General features: G+C 37.2%; 1 protein-coding gene across 2 annotated transcripts in view; it reads left to right on the top strand.

The window, feature by feature from the left end:
- LOC145277128 (uncharacterized) overlaps positions 1 to 18,524 on the top strand; it is a 91,989-nt gene that overhangs the window by 34,844 nt on the left and 38,621 nt on the right. For both annotated transcript variants that reach the window (XM_080128771.1, XM_080128772.1), the window contains exons 10-13: positions 3,791 to 3,948; positions 7,187 to 7,391; positions 17,563 to 17,624; positions 17,760 to 17,819. In XM_080128771.1, coding sequence (XP_079984897.1) covers positions 3,791 to 3,948; positions 7,187 to 7,391; positions 17,563 to 17,624; positions 17,760 to 17,819 — 485 coding nt within the window. The remainder of the gene's footprint in view (positions 1 to 3,790; positions 3,949 to 7,186; positions 7,392 to 17,562; positions 17,625 to 17,759; positions 17,820 to 18,524) is intronic.

Raw genomic sequence — 18,524 nt, forward strand, 5'->3', positions numbered from 1 at the left:
TTCTATATCCCATTCTTTGACACAGACAGTAACATTCCTGACTCATCACCCAGATCATCAAGACCAGCAGGCCTCACTTCTGGACCTATTTCTAACCACAGTTCCTGAGGATTGCCCTCTTAAGAATACTAATTAGGCTGTGATAATGATAGATATCATTCTAAACTCTTGACCCAGAATCGAAGAGCCATTGCTCAAAACGACAAGGTACTACAATAAGTCTGACTGGAATGCCATCAGGGATCACATCAGAGATGCTCCATGGGGAAATATCTTTTCTCTTCCTGCAGTACAGTGCGCAAATGGTTCAAAGCGGCAATTGAAGCACATGTTCCTACATGGAAGTTCTATAGTAAACGCCACTCTTCCCGATGGTTTACTTTTATTTGCACAGCTGCCATTGCTTAAAGGCAGCATGCATACCGCAGATTTATCCGACATAAGTCCAGTACAATGTGTTAAAAAGTTTATAGAAGTTAGAAGTAATTGTAAGAAAAAAATAGGTACAACTAAGAGAGAATATACAGAAACCACCAGAAAATGCATAAAAGTGCAGAAATTAACTTGTGATTTCTGGAAAATCTATAACAATGTAGTAAATAATGGGCAATCAGTAATTCCCCACTATCCAACAATCTTGAAATTGTTTGTACAGCAACCAAGAAGGCTAACCTGCTTGCCCGTCAGTTTGCCTCCAAAAACCACTCCCTCCCAGATTTTCCTCTGCGGACAGAAGCCACACTAGATGATCTGAAAATGACCCCATCTCAAGTACATGATATCATAAAAAACCTAGACACCTCAAAAGTATGTGAACCTGATCTCATCCTAGATCTACTATCAAGAAAATGCTCCGCTGAGGTTGTTCCAGTTCTCTCCAAACTTTTTAATAAATGCCTTAACGAATTTTAATCTCCTGACTGTTAGAAAACTGCTTCTGTGGTACGAGTTTACAAGAATTCTGGTGAAATAACTGACCCATTAAATTATCACCTCATTAACCTCCTTCTTTTCATCAAAATATTTGAGTCCATAAATAATCAAGTTCTAGTCCACCACCTCACTGCCGCTAATCCAACCAACAGTATGGATTTAGGCAAACTCGTTATACTTCAGATATCCTAACTATAATCTGACAGGATAGGGCATGGATATATATAAGGCCTTTGACCTGGTATGTTATGATGGTCTTCTCATGAAAATCAGATCATATGGTATTACTTGATGAATATTTAACATAATTAAATCCTTTTTAAGTAAGAGAAGAATTCAGGTTGTCCTTGATGGTTGTATGTCAAAACGATATGAATGTGAGTGTACCTTTATTATTCCTGATATTCATGAATTGCCTCCTTGATAAAATTGTCTCTGAGATGAGTATATTTGCTGACAACACCACACTCTATCACAGACACAAAAGGAAAATGAATGAACACATATCCAAGGCAATGGCAGAAACCGTAGAGGAAGACATCCAGTCTAGTGGAATGAGGACAAAAAATAGATGGCAATATTCAATGCTGCCAAGATTAAGCTTCTTTCCTTTAATAATTACAAGAAATCTTCTCAACTATTAACAATCATGGCTGATGATACATTACCTAAAAGTACTTTGTTCAAACTCTTCAGCTTAACATTCACAGCAAACATAAGTTGGAACAAGGGCATTGCCAAGGCTGCTGCAAAAAAGATGGGCTCTCGGTATTGTGCTAGAAAGTTACTTATGCCTGAGAGTATCCTATACCTCTACAATTCTACCATTCGGCCATGTATGGATTATTGTTGCCACATTTAGGCTGGTGCATCTGCTACTAGTCTCTCACTCTTAGACAAGGTTCAAAAGAAAGTTGCCACTGTCAGCTAGGTTTCATCGACAAAATGTTGTATCCCTCTGCCTGTTTTACAAGTATTTTAATGGTAGGTGCTCCGACGAACTACAAGCCGTTGTACCAACTCAACGTAAATACCTCCGACAAACCCAACAAGCAGCAAAATATTACCCCTATACAGTAGAGACCAGATGCCAAAAAGTCTTCTACTCTAATAGTTTCTTCCTTAGGAATTGGACTTTGGAATTCTCTTCCAGGTTCCTGCTTCCCTGACTGTACTGACATGCAGCAAGTGTAATGTAAACAAATATCTTGCTGCTCTATTCCTGATATATGTCCCAGATAGTAGTACCGTGCATTGTTTGTGGTGAAAATGCAATAAAAAAAAAAATGTCCAATGCATTTTTAATGAATTTTAAGAGTTACTATTATAATAAAATGTGGTACTACTCCAGAATTCCTCTTATATTAAAAGAAAAATAAAGAAAAAAACTATGATTTACATACTTGTGATGAAAAGAAATTATCATATTCCAAAAATTATGTAAATTGATCAAGTAGTTTTATTTTTATAAAGAAAATTATTTTTAAGCAATTAATAGGCATTACAAGGTAAATCTCATGTTTGAATTATTGAGTTATCTCCCTTTATTTATTTATTTTTTTTTTTAGATTTGTTTTTTCTCAAAATGACAGGCAAGGCAGCTGCTCTTTTTTTGTTACTCATGAAATTTGATTTCTTATTTAAAACTGAAAGTACTTGATTAATTTACGTGATTTTAAAATACGATATTTTCATTTCATTACAGTTACGTACGTGATAGAGATTTTTTCTTTTTTTCTTTGTTTTTGATTTTTTTTATGAGGGAATTTTGGACAAGCACTATGCATGTTTTTTTTTGGGGGGGGGGGGTTTCATAAATATAAAATATTTATGCATATTATCAACTGATTATTATATTTATTTCTTTAAAATTACGCAATTGGGAAAAAATCAAAATATTATTTGGTGTTTCTTCGTTATTAGAATGAAAATCGAAATATTAAATTTCAAGTAAAACCAATGGTATCTACTTATTGTCATATCATAGTAATGAACATATCCAAAAATTATGGAAAACGATAAGGGAGAAAATTAATTATTAATGAAAATAGTTTTCAAAGACAATAAGTGAAAACTGAGTTTTGCTAAAAGAAGAAACCGGAAAGTTTGAATACTAACAAGGGAGGTAAATATTTTCTGAAAACTTTGAAAATATTAGGTCAATTTAGGAAAATACAATTTTCGCTAATTCTCTACGTAAACTACTCATGTCTAAAATTGCAAAAAAATTTATAAAAATATTAACAGAAAATCCATTAAATGTTTCATTGGCAGAAAATTGAGTTTTGCTAAATGAGCCTAAGATTTTCAAAGTTTTCAGAAAATATTTATCTCCCTTGTTATTATTCGAACCGTCCAGTTTTTTTTTTTGTTTTTTTTTTCACTAATGTCTTTGAAAACTATTTTCATTACTAATTAAGTAGATACCATTTGTTTTACTTGAAGTTCAATATTTTGATTTTCAAATTCGCTCTAATAATGAAGAATCATCAATTTTATAAATAAGCTAATTGAGGGGAGGAGAGGGTATTTTAGTAATCATCCAACTACTCGGTGCATGGAGCATCAGCCACTCATGTCTGCAATTGTTAAAAGTAAAAATAGGTCTCGAATTGTTAAAAAAATATCTGGTCTTGAATTAAAAAAAATATCTGGGCTTGAATTGTTAAAAAAAAATATCTTGTCTCAAATTGTTAAAAAAAAAAAAAAAAAAAAAAAATCTGGTTTCAGATTGTTAAAAATATCATTTCTCCAGTTGTTAAAATAATTACAAGGTTTAACAGACTATCCGCTAAAATATTTCATGTTATAAGCATCAGTTAAACCATTTATAAAAATTTTATAATAATTAACAAAGGTTCGTCGAGAAGAACATCGCTACCTACAAGAACCTGAAATGAGAGAAGAGGGTGGCACCCCGGATATCATTGGCTCCATCCGTGCTGGACTTGTGATGCAGCTGAAGCAGGCGATTGGCACCGATCTTATTTCGGACAAAGATACAGAAATGTGCAAGTAAGTTTGCATCAAAAGATGTTTTGGTTCTTGTTTAGAATTCCTCATCTATTAAGCAACAAATTTTTAAAAATCTTTATGATGTACGTATTCTTGATGGAACGAAAATATCTTTACCAAAAAGTACATAAATGGATCAAGTAGTTTTATTTTTATAAAGAAAAAACATTTTTAAGTGATTAATGGGAATTCATAGGCATTACAGGATAAATCTAATAAGTATGAATTGTTGTTATCTCCTTTGTTTCTTGACATATTTTTCAAAATGGTGGATGAAACAATTGCTCCTCGGATAATCATAAAATTTTATTTTCTTATTTAAAAATAAAACTACTTGATCAATTAACATGATTTTTAGAATACGATATTTTAGTTTTGTTACAGGTACATACATCATACAGATTTTTCTTTATTTTTGTTTTTTTTTAATATAGGGAGAATTCTGGACTAGAACTGATATTTTTTTCATTTTTCTTTTCTTACATTATAGATCATGGGTATGAGGCTTTAATTTGAGGGATTTGGTGAATATGGAGCCCCCCCCCCTCCTCCACTCCTTAATTACCATTATTCCCAGGTACATCCTGACCCATAATAGTAGCACCTGTTAGGGTTCCATCTATGGTTTGGACACCCTTCAGCAAGTTGTTCACCTCTACCCCACCACCTCAAAATCACTTTTACTTGGTCATTTTTAACTTTGTTTCTTCTTTTTCTACCTACCCTATTTCCAAACCTTTCCAAACAACTTTGGGAGAGTATGAAATAACCACATCGTTATCGCTACTCCAAGGTTCAGCAACTTAAAATTGTAAGATTGGAACCCATCTAAAAATTTATTATTTTACAGACTATCTGTTATTTCTAAAAAAATTTTAAATGAGGATTGATAACTTGGATTATTTGGACTACTGTTCTCATCTTGAGTGTTATTCTCACAACGTTTTGGCCGATGTAATCTCAGACCTACTTATGGCATAACTGATAAAATAGTAGATAAAATTCGGTTTTAAGTGAAACTCTTCCGGAGATTCAAGGTTCAATCCTCAGTGCAGGCAACAAATTGTTTACGACTTCTACCCAGTCATAACTGATGGAATGAGAGCATGTTATCCTCATGAGTTAAATACAAGATTCCCTTCAAAATTCCATAAGTTCAACAAAGATTCTTTGAGTTCGACAAGATGCATCTGAAGAATGTCGGAGGTTAGGTTGACTGAAATGTGTGAATAACACTTAAGATAAGGATAGTAGTCCGAATAATCCAAATAATACAAACTATTTTTTTTTACACATTTTTTTACACAAAACGAGGTTATCTAAAAAACATTTTAATACTGCACATAATAAAATGTTAATAAAAACATGTATGATTTTTGACATAAAATAACATAACGGGCATATCATGAAATCTAACAATTAGCCAACCATTATAACGTGATGTCGTATTTATAGACTCTATTTGTAATGAGAAGAGTTTGTCTTGTGGTATATCTTTTTCATTAAAAGCTGCAGCAAAGCTCCCTCTACCTTGCTGAAAAATTACTCACACCTAAGAATATCCTGTATCTCTACAAAGCCACCACTCACCCATGCATGGAGTATTGTTGCCACATCTGGACTAGTGCATCAACCACTAGTCTCTCACTATGAGATAGGGTTTTAAAAATAAAGTCTCAAATCTAATAGGTCCCACACTATCGGCCAAGCTCTAAACTCTTTCCTATCACCGTAATGTTGCATCTCTGTGTTTGTTTTTAATGAAATGTGCTCTAACAAACTCCTAGCACTTGTGCCTCCTCGACATGCATACTTCCAACCAACCCAGTAAACAGCAAAATCTCCCTCCTTCACTGTTGAGGTCCTTAGATGCCGTAAGCTTTCTATTCTAAGTTTCTTCCCTCGGACTGCTAGAATTAGGAATTCCTTCTGTTTTCTACTACCCTGACTGTACTAATCTGCAGAAGTTTAAACATAATGTAAACAGACATCTCGCTGCTTAACTCCCCACAGTATGTGGTATATGTTGCCAGGAGTTTTACTTTTTTTTTGTTTCATTTTACTTCAGTTGAAGCTTTTAAAAATCAATAGACCCTTGATTTCTATATGAGATTCATAGATATTCAAATATTAAAGTTCTCATTTACCGCTCAAACATTGAGTTAATAAAAAAGTTAAGAACATTGGTTTACCTCTCCTCAATTGATCAGTTATGTCAACATTTCTTGGTTTTTACTGAATTCCAGAACATGAATTTATTTAGTGTGGTGGAGTATCAAACTTAGTGCTGTTACTTGAAGCAATATCACTTGGAGAAGGTCCACCATTCTTCGTATAAACCAATCTGCGCCATACCAAATGATTTTATTTGGGCTGTGAATACTATGTTATTTTGAATGTTTGGGCAGGGTTTAACAGTATCCTGTACCTCTACAAGGTCACCATTCGCCCATGTATGGAGTATTGTTGTCACATTTGGGCTGGTGCATCTGCTACTAGTCTCTCACTCCTGAACAGGATTCAGAAGAGTCGCCAACATGATAGGTTCTGAACTGTCATTTAAACTTCAACCTCTGTCCCATCAACAAAATGTTGCATCCCTCTGCCTAATGTTCCAACAAACTACAAGTCCGTGTATCCCCTCGACGTAAATACCACCAACAAACCCGACAAGCAGCAAAGCCTCACTCCTATACCATAGAAATCCCTAGATGTAAGAAAGCCGTCTACTCTAATAGTTTCTTCCCTAAAACTGCTAGACTTTAGAATTCAAAAAAAATTGATGCCTTGGATTTTTATAAAACTTTATGAAAAGTTGTAACTAACTGATTTCTATATAATTTTGTTTGTCTATACTTCGTGATAACTCTTGGGTGTGTCCCAGGGGCTCTTTTAGGGCTAATAAAAACACTCCATTTTGGGGACTATTTTACCATATTTGTCCAAAATTTTCTGTGTATGTTTGTGTTGAACTCAAATTTAAATATGTTAAGGCCTTGGGAACTCTTGGGGCTAAATGGGGAGGGACGACGGCATCTCTCTTTTTTTGCATGATGCAGAACTCAAATTTACATATGTTAAGGCTTAAAACTGCACCGTTTGTTGTCCTCTAGGGACTTTTGGGGCTAAGGGGGGGGGACAAATGCTGAACAGTCATTTTTTTTTTTTATGGTTTGTTCACTGTGCACTCACGGGGGACGATGCATGCTTCACTTGTTTTTTTTCTTTCTCGTTACAGGAAAGCCCTTGACTGCTGGAAGAAAACAAAAAATTTGGTGCTTCTCGGCAATCAATCAGTTCCATCTTTACCAATCTTCTCCTTCCTCATCTACCATCCTATTAGCGGGCGTTTCCTTCATCACAATTTTGTGACGGCCATCTTAAATGATGTCTTTGGAATACAATCAAGAGGGGGATGTGCCTGTGCAGGTCCGTATGCAGAAGTGAGTATTTAATAGCCACACGTTTAGAGTCAAATTTTATCGCTCTCTTCTTGTAATAACTTTTGCAAAAGTTATTGACATTAATTTAAATGTTGAGCTTTAAAAACTGCTTAATCGAGAGTTGAATTTATCAAATCTTATTTTCGCATTTCAAACATTTCTTTTACGTGACAACAAAAAGGTTCAATAAAATGCACTATATTCGTATTATTTGGATTCTTATTATTTTATACAATGTCTATAACTCTTGCTTCTGTCACTCTTTATCTCTCTGTTTATTAATGGTTCAAGGAAATAAAACTAACTACAAGAAAGGAATAGCTCATTATTTACATCAATATTTTTATTACTTGTTTTGATTGGGCTGTTGTTCTCATCTTGAGTGTTATTTGTGCTTATTTTTCCAAGATGGCTACCAGCATGCCTGACGAAGGTCGGAGGCTACATCGAATGTTGCACAAATAACACTCAAGATAATCAGCCTTCATCTCAAAAATTCAGAATTGTGCTACAAAGTTACTTACGCCTGAAATTATCTTGTACCTCTGTATAGAGTATTGTTGTCACATTTGGGCTGGTACATCTGCTACTAGTCTCTCTTTCCTGGACAGGGTTCAAAAGAGAGTCGCCAACCTAATAGGTCCTGAACTGTCATCCAAGCTTACGTTTCTGTCCCATCGATGAAATGTTGCATCCCTCTACCTGTTTTACAAGTATTTTAATGGCAGATGCTCTGATGAACTACAAGCCCTTATACTCCCTCGACGTCAATACTCACGACAAGTAACAAAATCCCACCCCTACACAGTAGAGATCCCTAGATGTAAGAAAACCTTCTACTTTAATAGTTTCTTCCCTAGAACTGCTAGACTTTTGGAATTCCCTTTTGGGTTCCTGCTTCCCCAATTATACTGACATGCAGAAGTTCAAGTGTAATGTAAACAGACATCTTGCTGCTCAACTCCCTACGTAGTATCCCTGCAACTTATGTCCCTGATAGTAGCCCCCTACATCAAAGTGGCACCTTGTTTTGCGTGAAAATGTAATAAAAAAAATTTTCATTTTAAATAGACATTTCACTATGAGTATTTTTTTAATTATTTGAGCTACTGTTTCCATCTTGAGTGTTGTTTTCACAACGTTGTGATCAATGTAACCTCAGACCTTCTTCAAGTGTATCTTGTCAAACTCTGGAATTTTTCTGTTGGATTCAGGAATCGGCATGGTATTTCAAACAGATGCCTTTATTTCATTCACAGTGGTAGCATGTTCTCGTTCTATCAGCCATGACAGAGTAGAAGTCTTAAGTAATTTGCAGTTGTATTGTTAGAATTGCTCACACTGAGGATTGAACCTTCCACCTTCAGAAGAGTTTCACTAAACTGAATTTATCTCAAACTTTACCCGTTATGCCATAGATATGATCCGAAAATGCACTCTGTTATATACATGGGAATAACATAACAGCCAAGATTATAGTGTAGTATCTGTTCTGATACTGTACTTCGCCTTTTCTGACCTGGATCAGTGGAGGAGAAGTCTTTCTAAACTGAGGCGATTTTTATTTTTGTTCATATCCAGAGTACCCCTTTTGGGGGAGCTGGATTTCCCCACATTAAAAACTGATCTAAGAGTCTAACTCTGCCCTTGTGGAGAAGCAAGTAAATAGGAACAATTCAAAGCAAACAATGAATAAGTATTTGAATAATTTTAAGCATAAAAACCGTTTTCAAAAACAATTACCAAAAATTGAGTTTTGCTAAAAAAAAAAAATAAATAAATAAATAAACAGAAGAGGTAATTATTTTCTGAAAACTTTGAAAATCTTAGACAAAATTAGCAAAACTACATATTTGCTAATTGTCTTCGAAAACTGTTTTCGTTGATAATTAATTTTCTCCCTTATCGTTTTTCATAATTTTTGGATATGTTTATTACTAAGACATGACAATTAAGTAGATACCATTCGTTTTACTTGAAATTAAATATTTTGAATTTTGCTTTAATAACGAAGGAGCACCAAATACTTTTACCAAAATGACTAGATTCAGCATTAAATTACCTTAAAAGAGTTGATATGCAAACCAACCAACACAGTAAGGGTCAATATTTCCTTTCATCAATTCATCAGGAGATTTTTTATACTAGTGAATCATCTTTTATCAAGGGTCAAGGGCCACTCGAGGATAAGGATTAATGAGTGTCTGGCAGACTGAGACAACACTGTGATGATCAGTAAAGTTGAAACTTGGGTAGAGTTTGATTTCTCAAGAGGACTGCCAACAAGAACCTATCCATATTAGACCCGAAACGACTATATACCAGCCAGCTGGGAAGCAGCCCTGTGGTATTATGCTCCACAAGCAGACAGCTCTAGTGTAATATTTCAATAACAAATGAGAAGGATGTTCAATGATGTTAAACGGACAAACGTTAATCAATGGGACACGATGGGAAGCACATAATAGTGTGGGGACACATAGTAGCACATGACCTTTTCACACACGTGTGTGCTGCTTGTGCATGCAACAAACGTATAACCGCTACAATTGTGGGCGATTGCTCTTATTCTAAGAACATAATTCAATCAAAGTTTTTTCTACATACGTGTTTACTGTCTTCCTTTAAGCATCACTCTCCATGTGTGTGTGTGTCCACACCGATCTGTTTTTCCACGAAAACGCAAAGTTTTCTCTAATGATGTCGATGCTGGTATGGACCAATATCTTGGTATTTCACATTCAGATCCTGTCAAATCCACCAAAAGGGAGAGAGGCCTCTTCAGTCTTGGATGACAACCTTCCTAGAGCTGGTGACTCAAACAAATTCACCGGTTTGCAAACCTAAATTGCTTAAGGAGTAGATAGGCTCTGTCTATCGCCCGGCTTCCATACTCCTTCTTTGCCTATTAGTCAAGCGCAGAGACACTATCTCAGTGATTCGACAGAAACACCCAGTGGTAGATCTTGTTTCCTGGCTAGGGCAACGAACGCCGTTTTTCCCCATTCCCAGCACGCCCCACCCCTAAAACTGAACATTTGGGAGTGCTTCAGTATGAGATATGCCTGAGCAATTAGATTGGGTTGACCTTCTTCTAATGGGTTGAGGGTACCGGATCGACAGTTCCTTACTCATAACACAGAGAATACTTATTGGTCTGTATTGAGAGGGAGATGACTTATCACCTGAATTCTTAAATACAGGGCAAACTGATGAGGTCTTCCAGGGGGTCGGAAAGCACTTCTCCTTAAGGCAGCGCTTAAATAGTTTCGTAAGTATGGGAGCAAGTTCTGGTTGAAGCTTTTTTAACACTATAATTGGGATGCCATCAGGGCCAGTTGCTTTACTGGAATCTAGGTTTTTTATTAGCTTGGCGACCTCATGCACGGATATTTGTATGTTACCTAGCTTGTTCTGTGTTATAGGAGGAAATATGGGGAGTTGATGGCCTTCGTCGCATAGGGTAGAATTAGCTGCAAAGTTCTTTGCAAATAGTTTGGCCTTGTCTGACGCTGACGAGATAACCTCTGGTCCATTGATAATGGTTGGGATAGAACGCACACTTCTGTTCAGGATCCTTTTTTTTTTCTTTTTTTTTTTTTTTTTTTTTTACACAGTGATCACCACTTATCAAGGCCCGGAAGCCACTCATCAAGGCCCGGAAGCCACTCAGGGATAAGGGTTATTGCAAGTACATCACGTTAGTGAGGAGATTTTATGAAGTGTTTAATTAGGGGGGCGGTTCATTAGGAATTTGTTAACATTAGACTTGAAGACATCCAAGTTGTAGTCCGGAGGGAAGCAGGCAGACGGAACAGAGTTCCACAGGCGTGCAGTTCTAAGAAAGAAGCTTTGCTCATGAAATCCGCGTTTTGATTTAGGCACAGATATAGAGTGGGGGAAATTTTTCACAGTGGATTCAGCTAGACGGGTGATTTTCGTGAAAGTTTGGCGAGGGGGGACCAGGGATTGGAGTTCAGACGAGCACCTGCCATGAAAATAACGATAAAACAAGGATAGGCTCGCAACGTCTCTTCTGTGGGAGAGGGGTTGCAGGGTAGAGAAAAGGGCATCCCCCACTAAACCACGAAGTCTATTTTGTATTCTGTCAAGGCATGATAGGCTGTTTTTGGCAGCTCCTGCCCAGATATGACAACAGTATTCCATCCTTGGCCGTACTTGGCTTTTATATAGATAGAGAATTGCATCAGTAGTGAGATATCTTCTGGAGCGGTAGAAGGATCCCACCATCTTTCCAGCGACCTTGGCAACAGACTTGATGTACGTGTTCCATTTCAGATCAGGAGTAAAGGTCAAACCCAGAAGCTTGTCAAAACACGGGGCCTCACCCAGACGAGAGCCATCCATCACAATTGATGCCAGCTGGGGATCAGAGCGTTGATGATGTAAGGATAGGAGTTTGGTTTTAGATCCTATTTGTTATTTGCCAAAACTGGTGGGAACCAAGCCGCTGATCAGCTACCTTGGATTTAACAGACTGGGCATATAGCTCTCTTGCATTTTTTATTACTCTTTTACAGTGGTTGCTGGCAGTCCTGAAAGCAGCTTTAGTCTCAGTGCATCTATTACGTTGGTAGTTATGGAAAAAGTGATTTCTGTGCGCGATAGCAGCAGCACATTCTGGGGAGAACCATGGCTGGCTGTTAGGTTTTTGTTGGAATTTTTTAGATGGTATGAATTGGTCTATGCCTACAATTAACCATTCGGTCAGATCTGATACTATAGAGGACACTTCCTTTTTAAACATGGGGTGCAGAGGTAAATCAGATATGAATGTACGGAAGCTATCCCAGTCAGCCATAGAGTATCGGTATACAGTACAGTGGAGGGGTACGTCTGATGGCTTCTTACATTTTGTTTTTATCTTAACTGATACGACGGAGTGGTCGGAGGATCCTAAAGGAGAATGAACGGTACATGAACATAGCTCAGGGGAAGTTGAAAGAAAAAGGTCTAAGAGGCTTGCATATTGATTGGGTGTATCGGGCACACGGGTGGGTTCGCGAACAATCTGAGTGAGGTCATAAGCAATGGCAAAATCATGACAAAACCTCCCCTCATCATCTGTCTTATTTGAATGGGTCAGCCATTCCACGTTATGGACGTTGAAGTCACCACAGATGTGGATGTTAGCCGAGGGATGTGAAGACAATATGTGGTCTATTTTCTCAGATATGCTCTTAAAGATAGTAACTCCGCTGTTGTGGGGCCTATAGAGGGCAAATATAAATGCAGTGGTGTTAGCAAGTGCAACCCTGAAGCACATATAGGGTAAATTAGGATCTTCTCTAGAGATATCCCTGCCACATGTAACAAATACCCCGGATATCTTAGCACTAAGTGAAACTAACCTACACTCGTCCATCCCCTCTAATCACTTTAACATGCCTAGATATCTCCCACTCTGTCGTAAGGACTCTGACAGACACATGCACGGACTTGGAGTTTACATTCGTAATACCCTTCCCCTGACTAGAGAAACAAACCTAGAAACAGATGATCAAACCGTTATGTGCTTTAGACTAAACATGCAACACAATATTAGCTACTATTATTTTCTCTACCGCTCTCCCTCGACTCAGGACTGCACCATAATAAACAAAGTCTCTGACAGCATAGACACGGCACTGTCCCTCGACACTAGCGCAGAAATACATGTATTTGGTGACTTTAATGTCCACCACAAAAACTGGCTTGGATTCTCTACTTACACAGATGCAGCGGGCAGCACAACTCATAGCTTCACTATATCTCACTCCCTATCACAAATTGTTACGTTTCCAACCCGTTTCCCTGACCAGGAAGAACAACACGCATCACTTCTAAATCTGTTTTTGACCACAGTTCCCGATGACTGCATAACAAAGGCCCACAGCCCACTCAGGAACGCTGATCATGCAGTGATAATGGTTGAAATCGCCCTAAACTCTAGAGCCAAAACTGAAGAGCCAGTGCTCAAAACAACGAGATATTATAAAAAGGCTGACTGGGAAGCCATCAGGGAACTAATCAGAGATGCCCCATGGAGAAATATTTTTTCTCTCCCTGCTGAACAGTGTGCAAACGAAACCACTGACTGGTTCAAAACTGCAATCGAAGCGCATGTTCCCATGTGGAAATTTTATAGTAAGCCCCACTCTCCCCAATGGTTTACGTCGACTTGCGCAACTGCCATTGCTCAAAAGCAGCATGCATACCGTAGGTTTAACCGACATAAGTCCAGTTCAAACAGACTGAAGTATATAGAAGCTAGAAATAACGTTAAGAAAGAAATAGCGACAGCTAAGAGAGAATTTACGGAAACCACTAAAAAGCGCATCGAAGCACAAAAACTAGGAACTCGAGACTTCTGGAAAATCTACAACAGTGTAGTAAATAATGGGCAATCAACAATTCCCCCACTAACCAACAATCACGAGGTTGTCTCCTCAGCAACCGACAAGGCTAACATGCTTGCCAGTCGGTTTGCCTCAAACTCCACACTGGACCCTTCCAACCACCCCCTACCTGACTTTCCTATGCGGACAGACGCCACGCTAGACGATCTGAAAACCACCCCTGCTCAGGTGCATGCTATCATAAAAAACCTTGACACTTCAAAAGCATGTGGACCCGATCTTATCCCAGCTGTGCTATTAAAAAAGTGCTCAGCCGAAGTAGCTCCAGTTCTCTCCAAACTGTACAGCAAATGCCTTAATGAAGCTTGCTTTCCGGGCTGTTGGAAAACTGCTTCTGTTGTACCAGTATTCAAGAATTCTGGCGAAAGGACTGACCCATCAAATTATCGCCCCATTAGCCTCCTCCCACATTTTGCCAAAATATTTGAGACCTTAATTAACCATGCTCTAGTCCATCACCTTACAGATGCTAAACTTCTGACTGACAAACAATATGGATTTAGACAAGCCCGTTCTACAGCAGACATCCTAACTGTGATCTCTGAACGTATATACCATTCACTGGACAAAGCGAGGGAGGGCAGAGCGGTAGCTCTAGATATATCTAAGGCTTTTGACAGGGTATGGCATGAGGGTCTCCTCAGGAAAATTAGATCATACGGTATCACTGGTAGAATACTTAACATAGTTAAATCCTTCTTAGATAAGAGAAAAATCCAGGTTGTCCTCGACGGTCGTACATCTAAACAATATGATATAAATGCGGGGATGCCCCAGGGTTCTATCCTTGGACCTCTATTGTTCCTGATATTCATAAATGACTTCCCCGTCAAAATTGCCTCTGAGATGGGTATATATGCTGATGACACTACACTCTATGGCAGGCACGACAGGAAGACGAATGAACACATTTCTAAAGAAATGGCAGAAACACTAGAGGAAGACCTCAATCTGTGGTGGAATGGGGACAAAAGTGGTTGGTCGCGTTCAATGCTGCCAAGACTAAACTAGTTTCATTCAATAATTACAAGAAACCCTCTCTACCACCTATAGCAATGGCCAACGACTCTTTATCTGAGAGTCCATCTTTCAAACTCCTTGGCCTAACGTTCACAGGAAACATGAGTTGGAACAATTACATTGAAGGCATTGCCAGGGCCGCTGCAAGAAAGGTGGGCTCTCTCTACCGTGCTAGAAAACTACTAACACCCGAAAGTATCCTGTACCTCTATAAGGCCACCATTCGCCCATGTATGGAGTATTGCTGTCACATCTGGGCTGGTGCATCTGCTACTAGTCTCTCGCTCCTTGAAAAGGTTCAAAAGAGAGTCGCAAACCTGATAGGCCCTGAAAATGTTGCATCCCTCTGCCTTTTCTACAAGTATTTTAGTGGTGAATGCTCTGACGAACTGCAATCACTTGTGCCCCCACGACGTGAGCACCCTCGACAAACCCGACAGGCTGCTAAATCCCACCCCCACACTGTAGAGATCTCTAGATGTAAAAGATCTTTTTACTCCAATAGTTTCTTCCCCAGAACCGCTAGACTCTGGAATTCCATTCCAGGTCCCTGCTTCCCCAACAGTACTGACGTGCAGAAGTTTAAGTGTAACGTGAACCGACATCTTGCTGCCCAAATCCCTACATAGTACCCCAGTAGTTGTTGCCCCTGATAGTAGCCCCCTACACCAAAGTGGCAATTTGCCTTGTTTGGGGTGAAAATGTAATAAAAAAAAATTTTTTTTAAACTTTCAGTATGAATTTTTCTTTGGGTTGGATTTGCGTTCCCGTTGTGGCAGTGTAGAAGAATTGAGGGAATTCAGAAAGTCTCTAAATTCCATCTGGTCACCTGGGTGGATAACTTTTAGTCTTAATGCCTGCACACTACTACAAAGTAGTGATCCTATCAGACACACCTTAGGGAATGTGTAAATAAGATTGTCAAAAGAAACAACCTCCTAAAGAAAGTAACTGGAATGCGATGGGAAGCTTCCCAAAGAGTCCTCAAAATAACAGCAATCGCACTCTGCTGCAGAATACTGGACCCCAGCATAATCTCAGAGCCAACACACAAAAAATCCAAGAAACCATGCGTATTACTTCAGGATGTCTGAAGTCAACCCCAACACTATGGCTACTAGTAGCAAACTCAATCGCACCAGTCCACATAAGGAGGGATGAAGCAACTTAAAAATGGATTCAAAACATCAAGAAGGACACTCGGGACTTGCCAATGCAACAAATTTTTAAAGATGCCCCAAATACTTCCAAACTCAAATCCTGAAAGCCCTTCTACAAGTCAAAAATCAAAAATTTCGACCCAGTGGAGACATGGAAGGAGGAATAGAGAAATAATACTCCCAAAGGAAGGAACATCATTGAAGACCCAACTTTGTGCCTCCGAGGTTTTGCTACAAATAGTAGGAAGCAGTGGGTAGCCACAAACTGGAGCAGAACAAGACACTGCATGACTGTAGTAAACAAACACAGGTGGAGACAAACGGACTCCCCAATCTGCCCAAAGTGCAAGGAAGGCCTTCAGGACACAAACCACCTGATCCGACAATGTCTAGTCACACTACCGGAAAGAGGCTATGCGACAGCCCATCTATCTGAAGACAATTTCTCAGACTGACTAAAAAGTAGTGGTATAGAGGTCTAACTCATACAATATTACTACTACTACTATGAATGTTGCTAACCTTCATGCGGTGACTACCTTATTTAAAAAAAAAAAAAAAAGAATCAAGGGAGCCAATGTCAACAACTATGAAAAAGCTAATTCAAATTAAAAGAAAAATCTATTCAATAAATGTAAAAATGTTTGATCCTATGTATAAAAATCAAAAATAAAGAAAACTCTGTATGATGTACATACCCATGATGGAACGGAAGTGTCATATTCCAAAAATCACATAAATTGATAAAGTAGTTTTATTTTTATGAAGAAAATCATTTTTAAATGATTGACGGAAAGTTATAGGCATTACAACATAAATCTAGTAGTAAGTGATATTTTTTTTAATGCTGGATGAAACAGTCATTCTTCAAATACTCAGGACATGTTATTTTCTCATTTAAAAATAAAATTACTTGATCAAATTATGATTTTTGGAATATGATATTTTCATTTTGTTACAAGCATGTACATCATACAGATTTTTCTTTATTTTTGTTTTTTAATATAGGGGAAATTCTAGATAAGAACTAAATAATTAAATATGCAAAATAACTCTTATTATTATATTAATACAATAGCGTGCATGTTATTTTATGTGTTAGGATTATATCTTTTTCTTCCGAGTGACTGCCGTTTAATTGTTATGACTTTTACCAAGAATTCTTCATAAGTTTCAATTCAAGCTGATGCACCCAAGTCATGTGAATATATTTTTTTATTTTTGAAATCACAACTTTATAATATATAAGAATTGATAAAACATTGACTATATACATATATCTGAAATCTGTATAAATTAAAATATCATATTTAAGTGTATTTTACGACCAGGCTATGCTGGGCATCCCTGCTAGCTTAAAAACTTTTGCAGAGCGTTTCCATTTATGCTGAACATCAACAGAATGCCAACATTAATATATTACATGTGAAAGAGTCCACTGTGGAATTTCCACAGGTCTTGCTAATTATTATAGTAACTCAAGGAATATTTGCGTAAATAAATTCCAAAAGAGTTACTAGGGATAAAATAAATCTGATTTTTTTTTAATTTAAAAATTTTTTTTTTTTATAGGAACTTTTAGGAATATCAGAAGTAATGGCTGAGAAATATGAGAATGTCCTCATCGAAGACAGGTAAAATATTTCTTGATTTTTTTTTATATTATTCAAGGGACCATTTTGTCTTTAATTTTTTTTTTTATAATTTTTTTAACATCAGGCAAAACAATTAAGCTTGAAGTACATTTCATTATTGTATTTCTATTTCAGCCGACTTGACAGAGTTCATTTAAGACGGTACAGAGAATACTCAGAAAGGGAAATTTTAAGGTATGTCTTTAATGATATGGACTCATGTGATATTATCGACATCCCCCCTTCCCAAAAAAGTGTTAGGAAATTTTAAAAAAAAGGGGGAGGGGAGATAAGTTGATAAACAGAACAAAGGTTATAGAGAGTGTGATTAATAGAAAGACAATTGCAGAGGAAGTTGTTTACCAAGGCACACAAAGGCAACTGAAATAGGATTGTTAGTCAATATGTGTCAGTACCTGGGACAAAAGAATTTGAGTTTTGCAAAAAAAGAAACTAGAGAGTTTTCATTGTAGCAAAACGGAGGTAAATATTTTCTGAAAACTGAAAATCTTTGGCCAATTTAGCAAAACTTAATTTTCGCTAATTGCCTTCAAAAACTGTTTTCATTAATAATTAATTCACTACCTTGTTGTTTTTTTTTCGTAATTTTTTAATATTTTTATTACCGCGACAAGAAAATTCAGTAGATACTATTGGTTTCACTTGAAATTCAATATTTCAATTTTCGAATTTCGCTACAATAATGAAAAAGAACCCAAATAATAGATGTTTATTATTTTTTGGAGATCACACTTCTATTTCAATTGAATGACAGAATTGCAGCATAAGATTTTTGCATGACCAGACCAAAACACATAATACTTACTAACACAAGTTTTCAGTTTAGAGTCACCAAGGACTAAACTTTTACAATGGAAAAATTGGTTTGATTCATATTTT

The sequence above is a fragment of the Euprymna scolopes genome, chromosome 1 (genome assembly GCF_053919585.1).
Source record: "Euprymna scolopes isolate OS-2025 chromosome 1, ASM5391958v1, whole genome shotgun sequence".
Classification (NCBI taxonomy): domain Eukaryota; kingdom Metazoa; phylum Mollusca; class Cephalopoda; order Sepiida; family Sepiolidae; genus Euprymna; species Euprymna scolopes.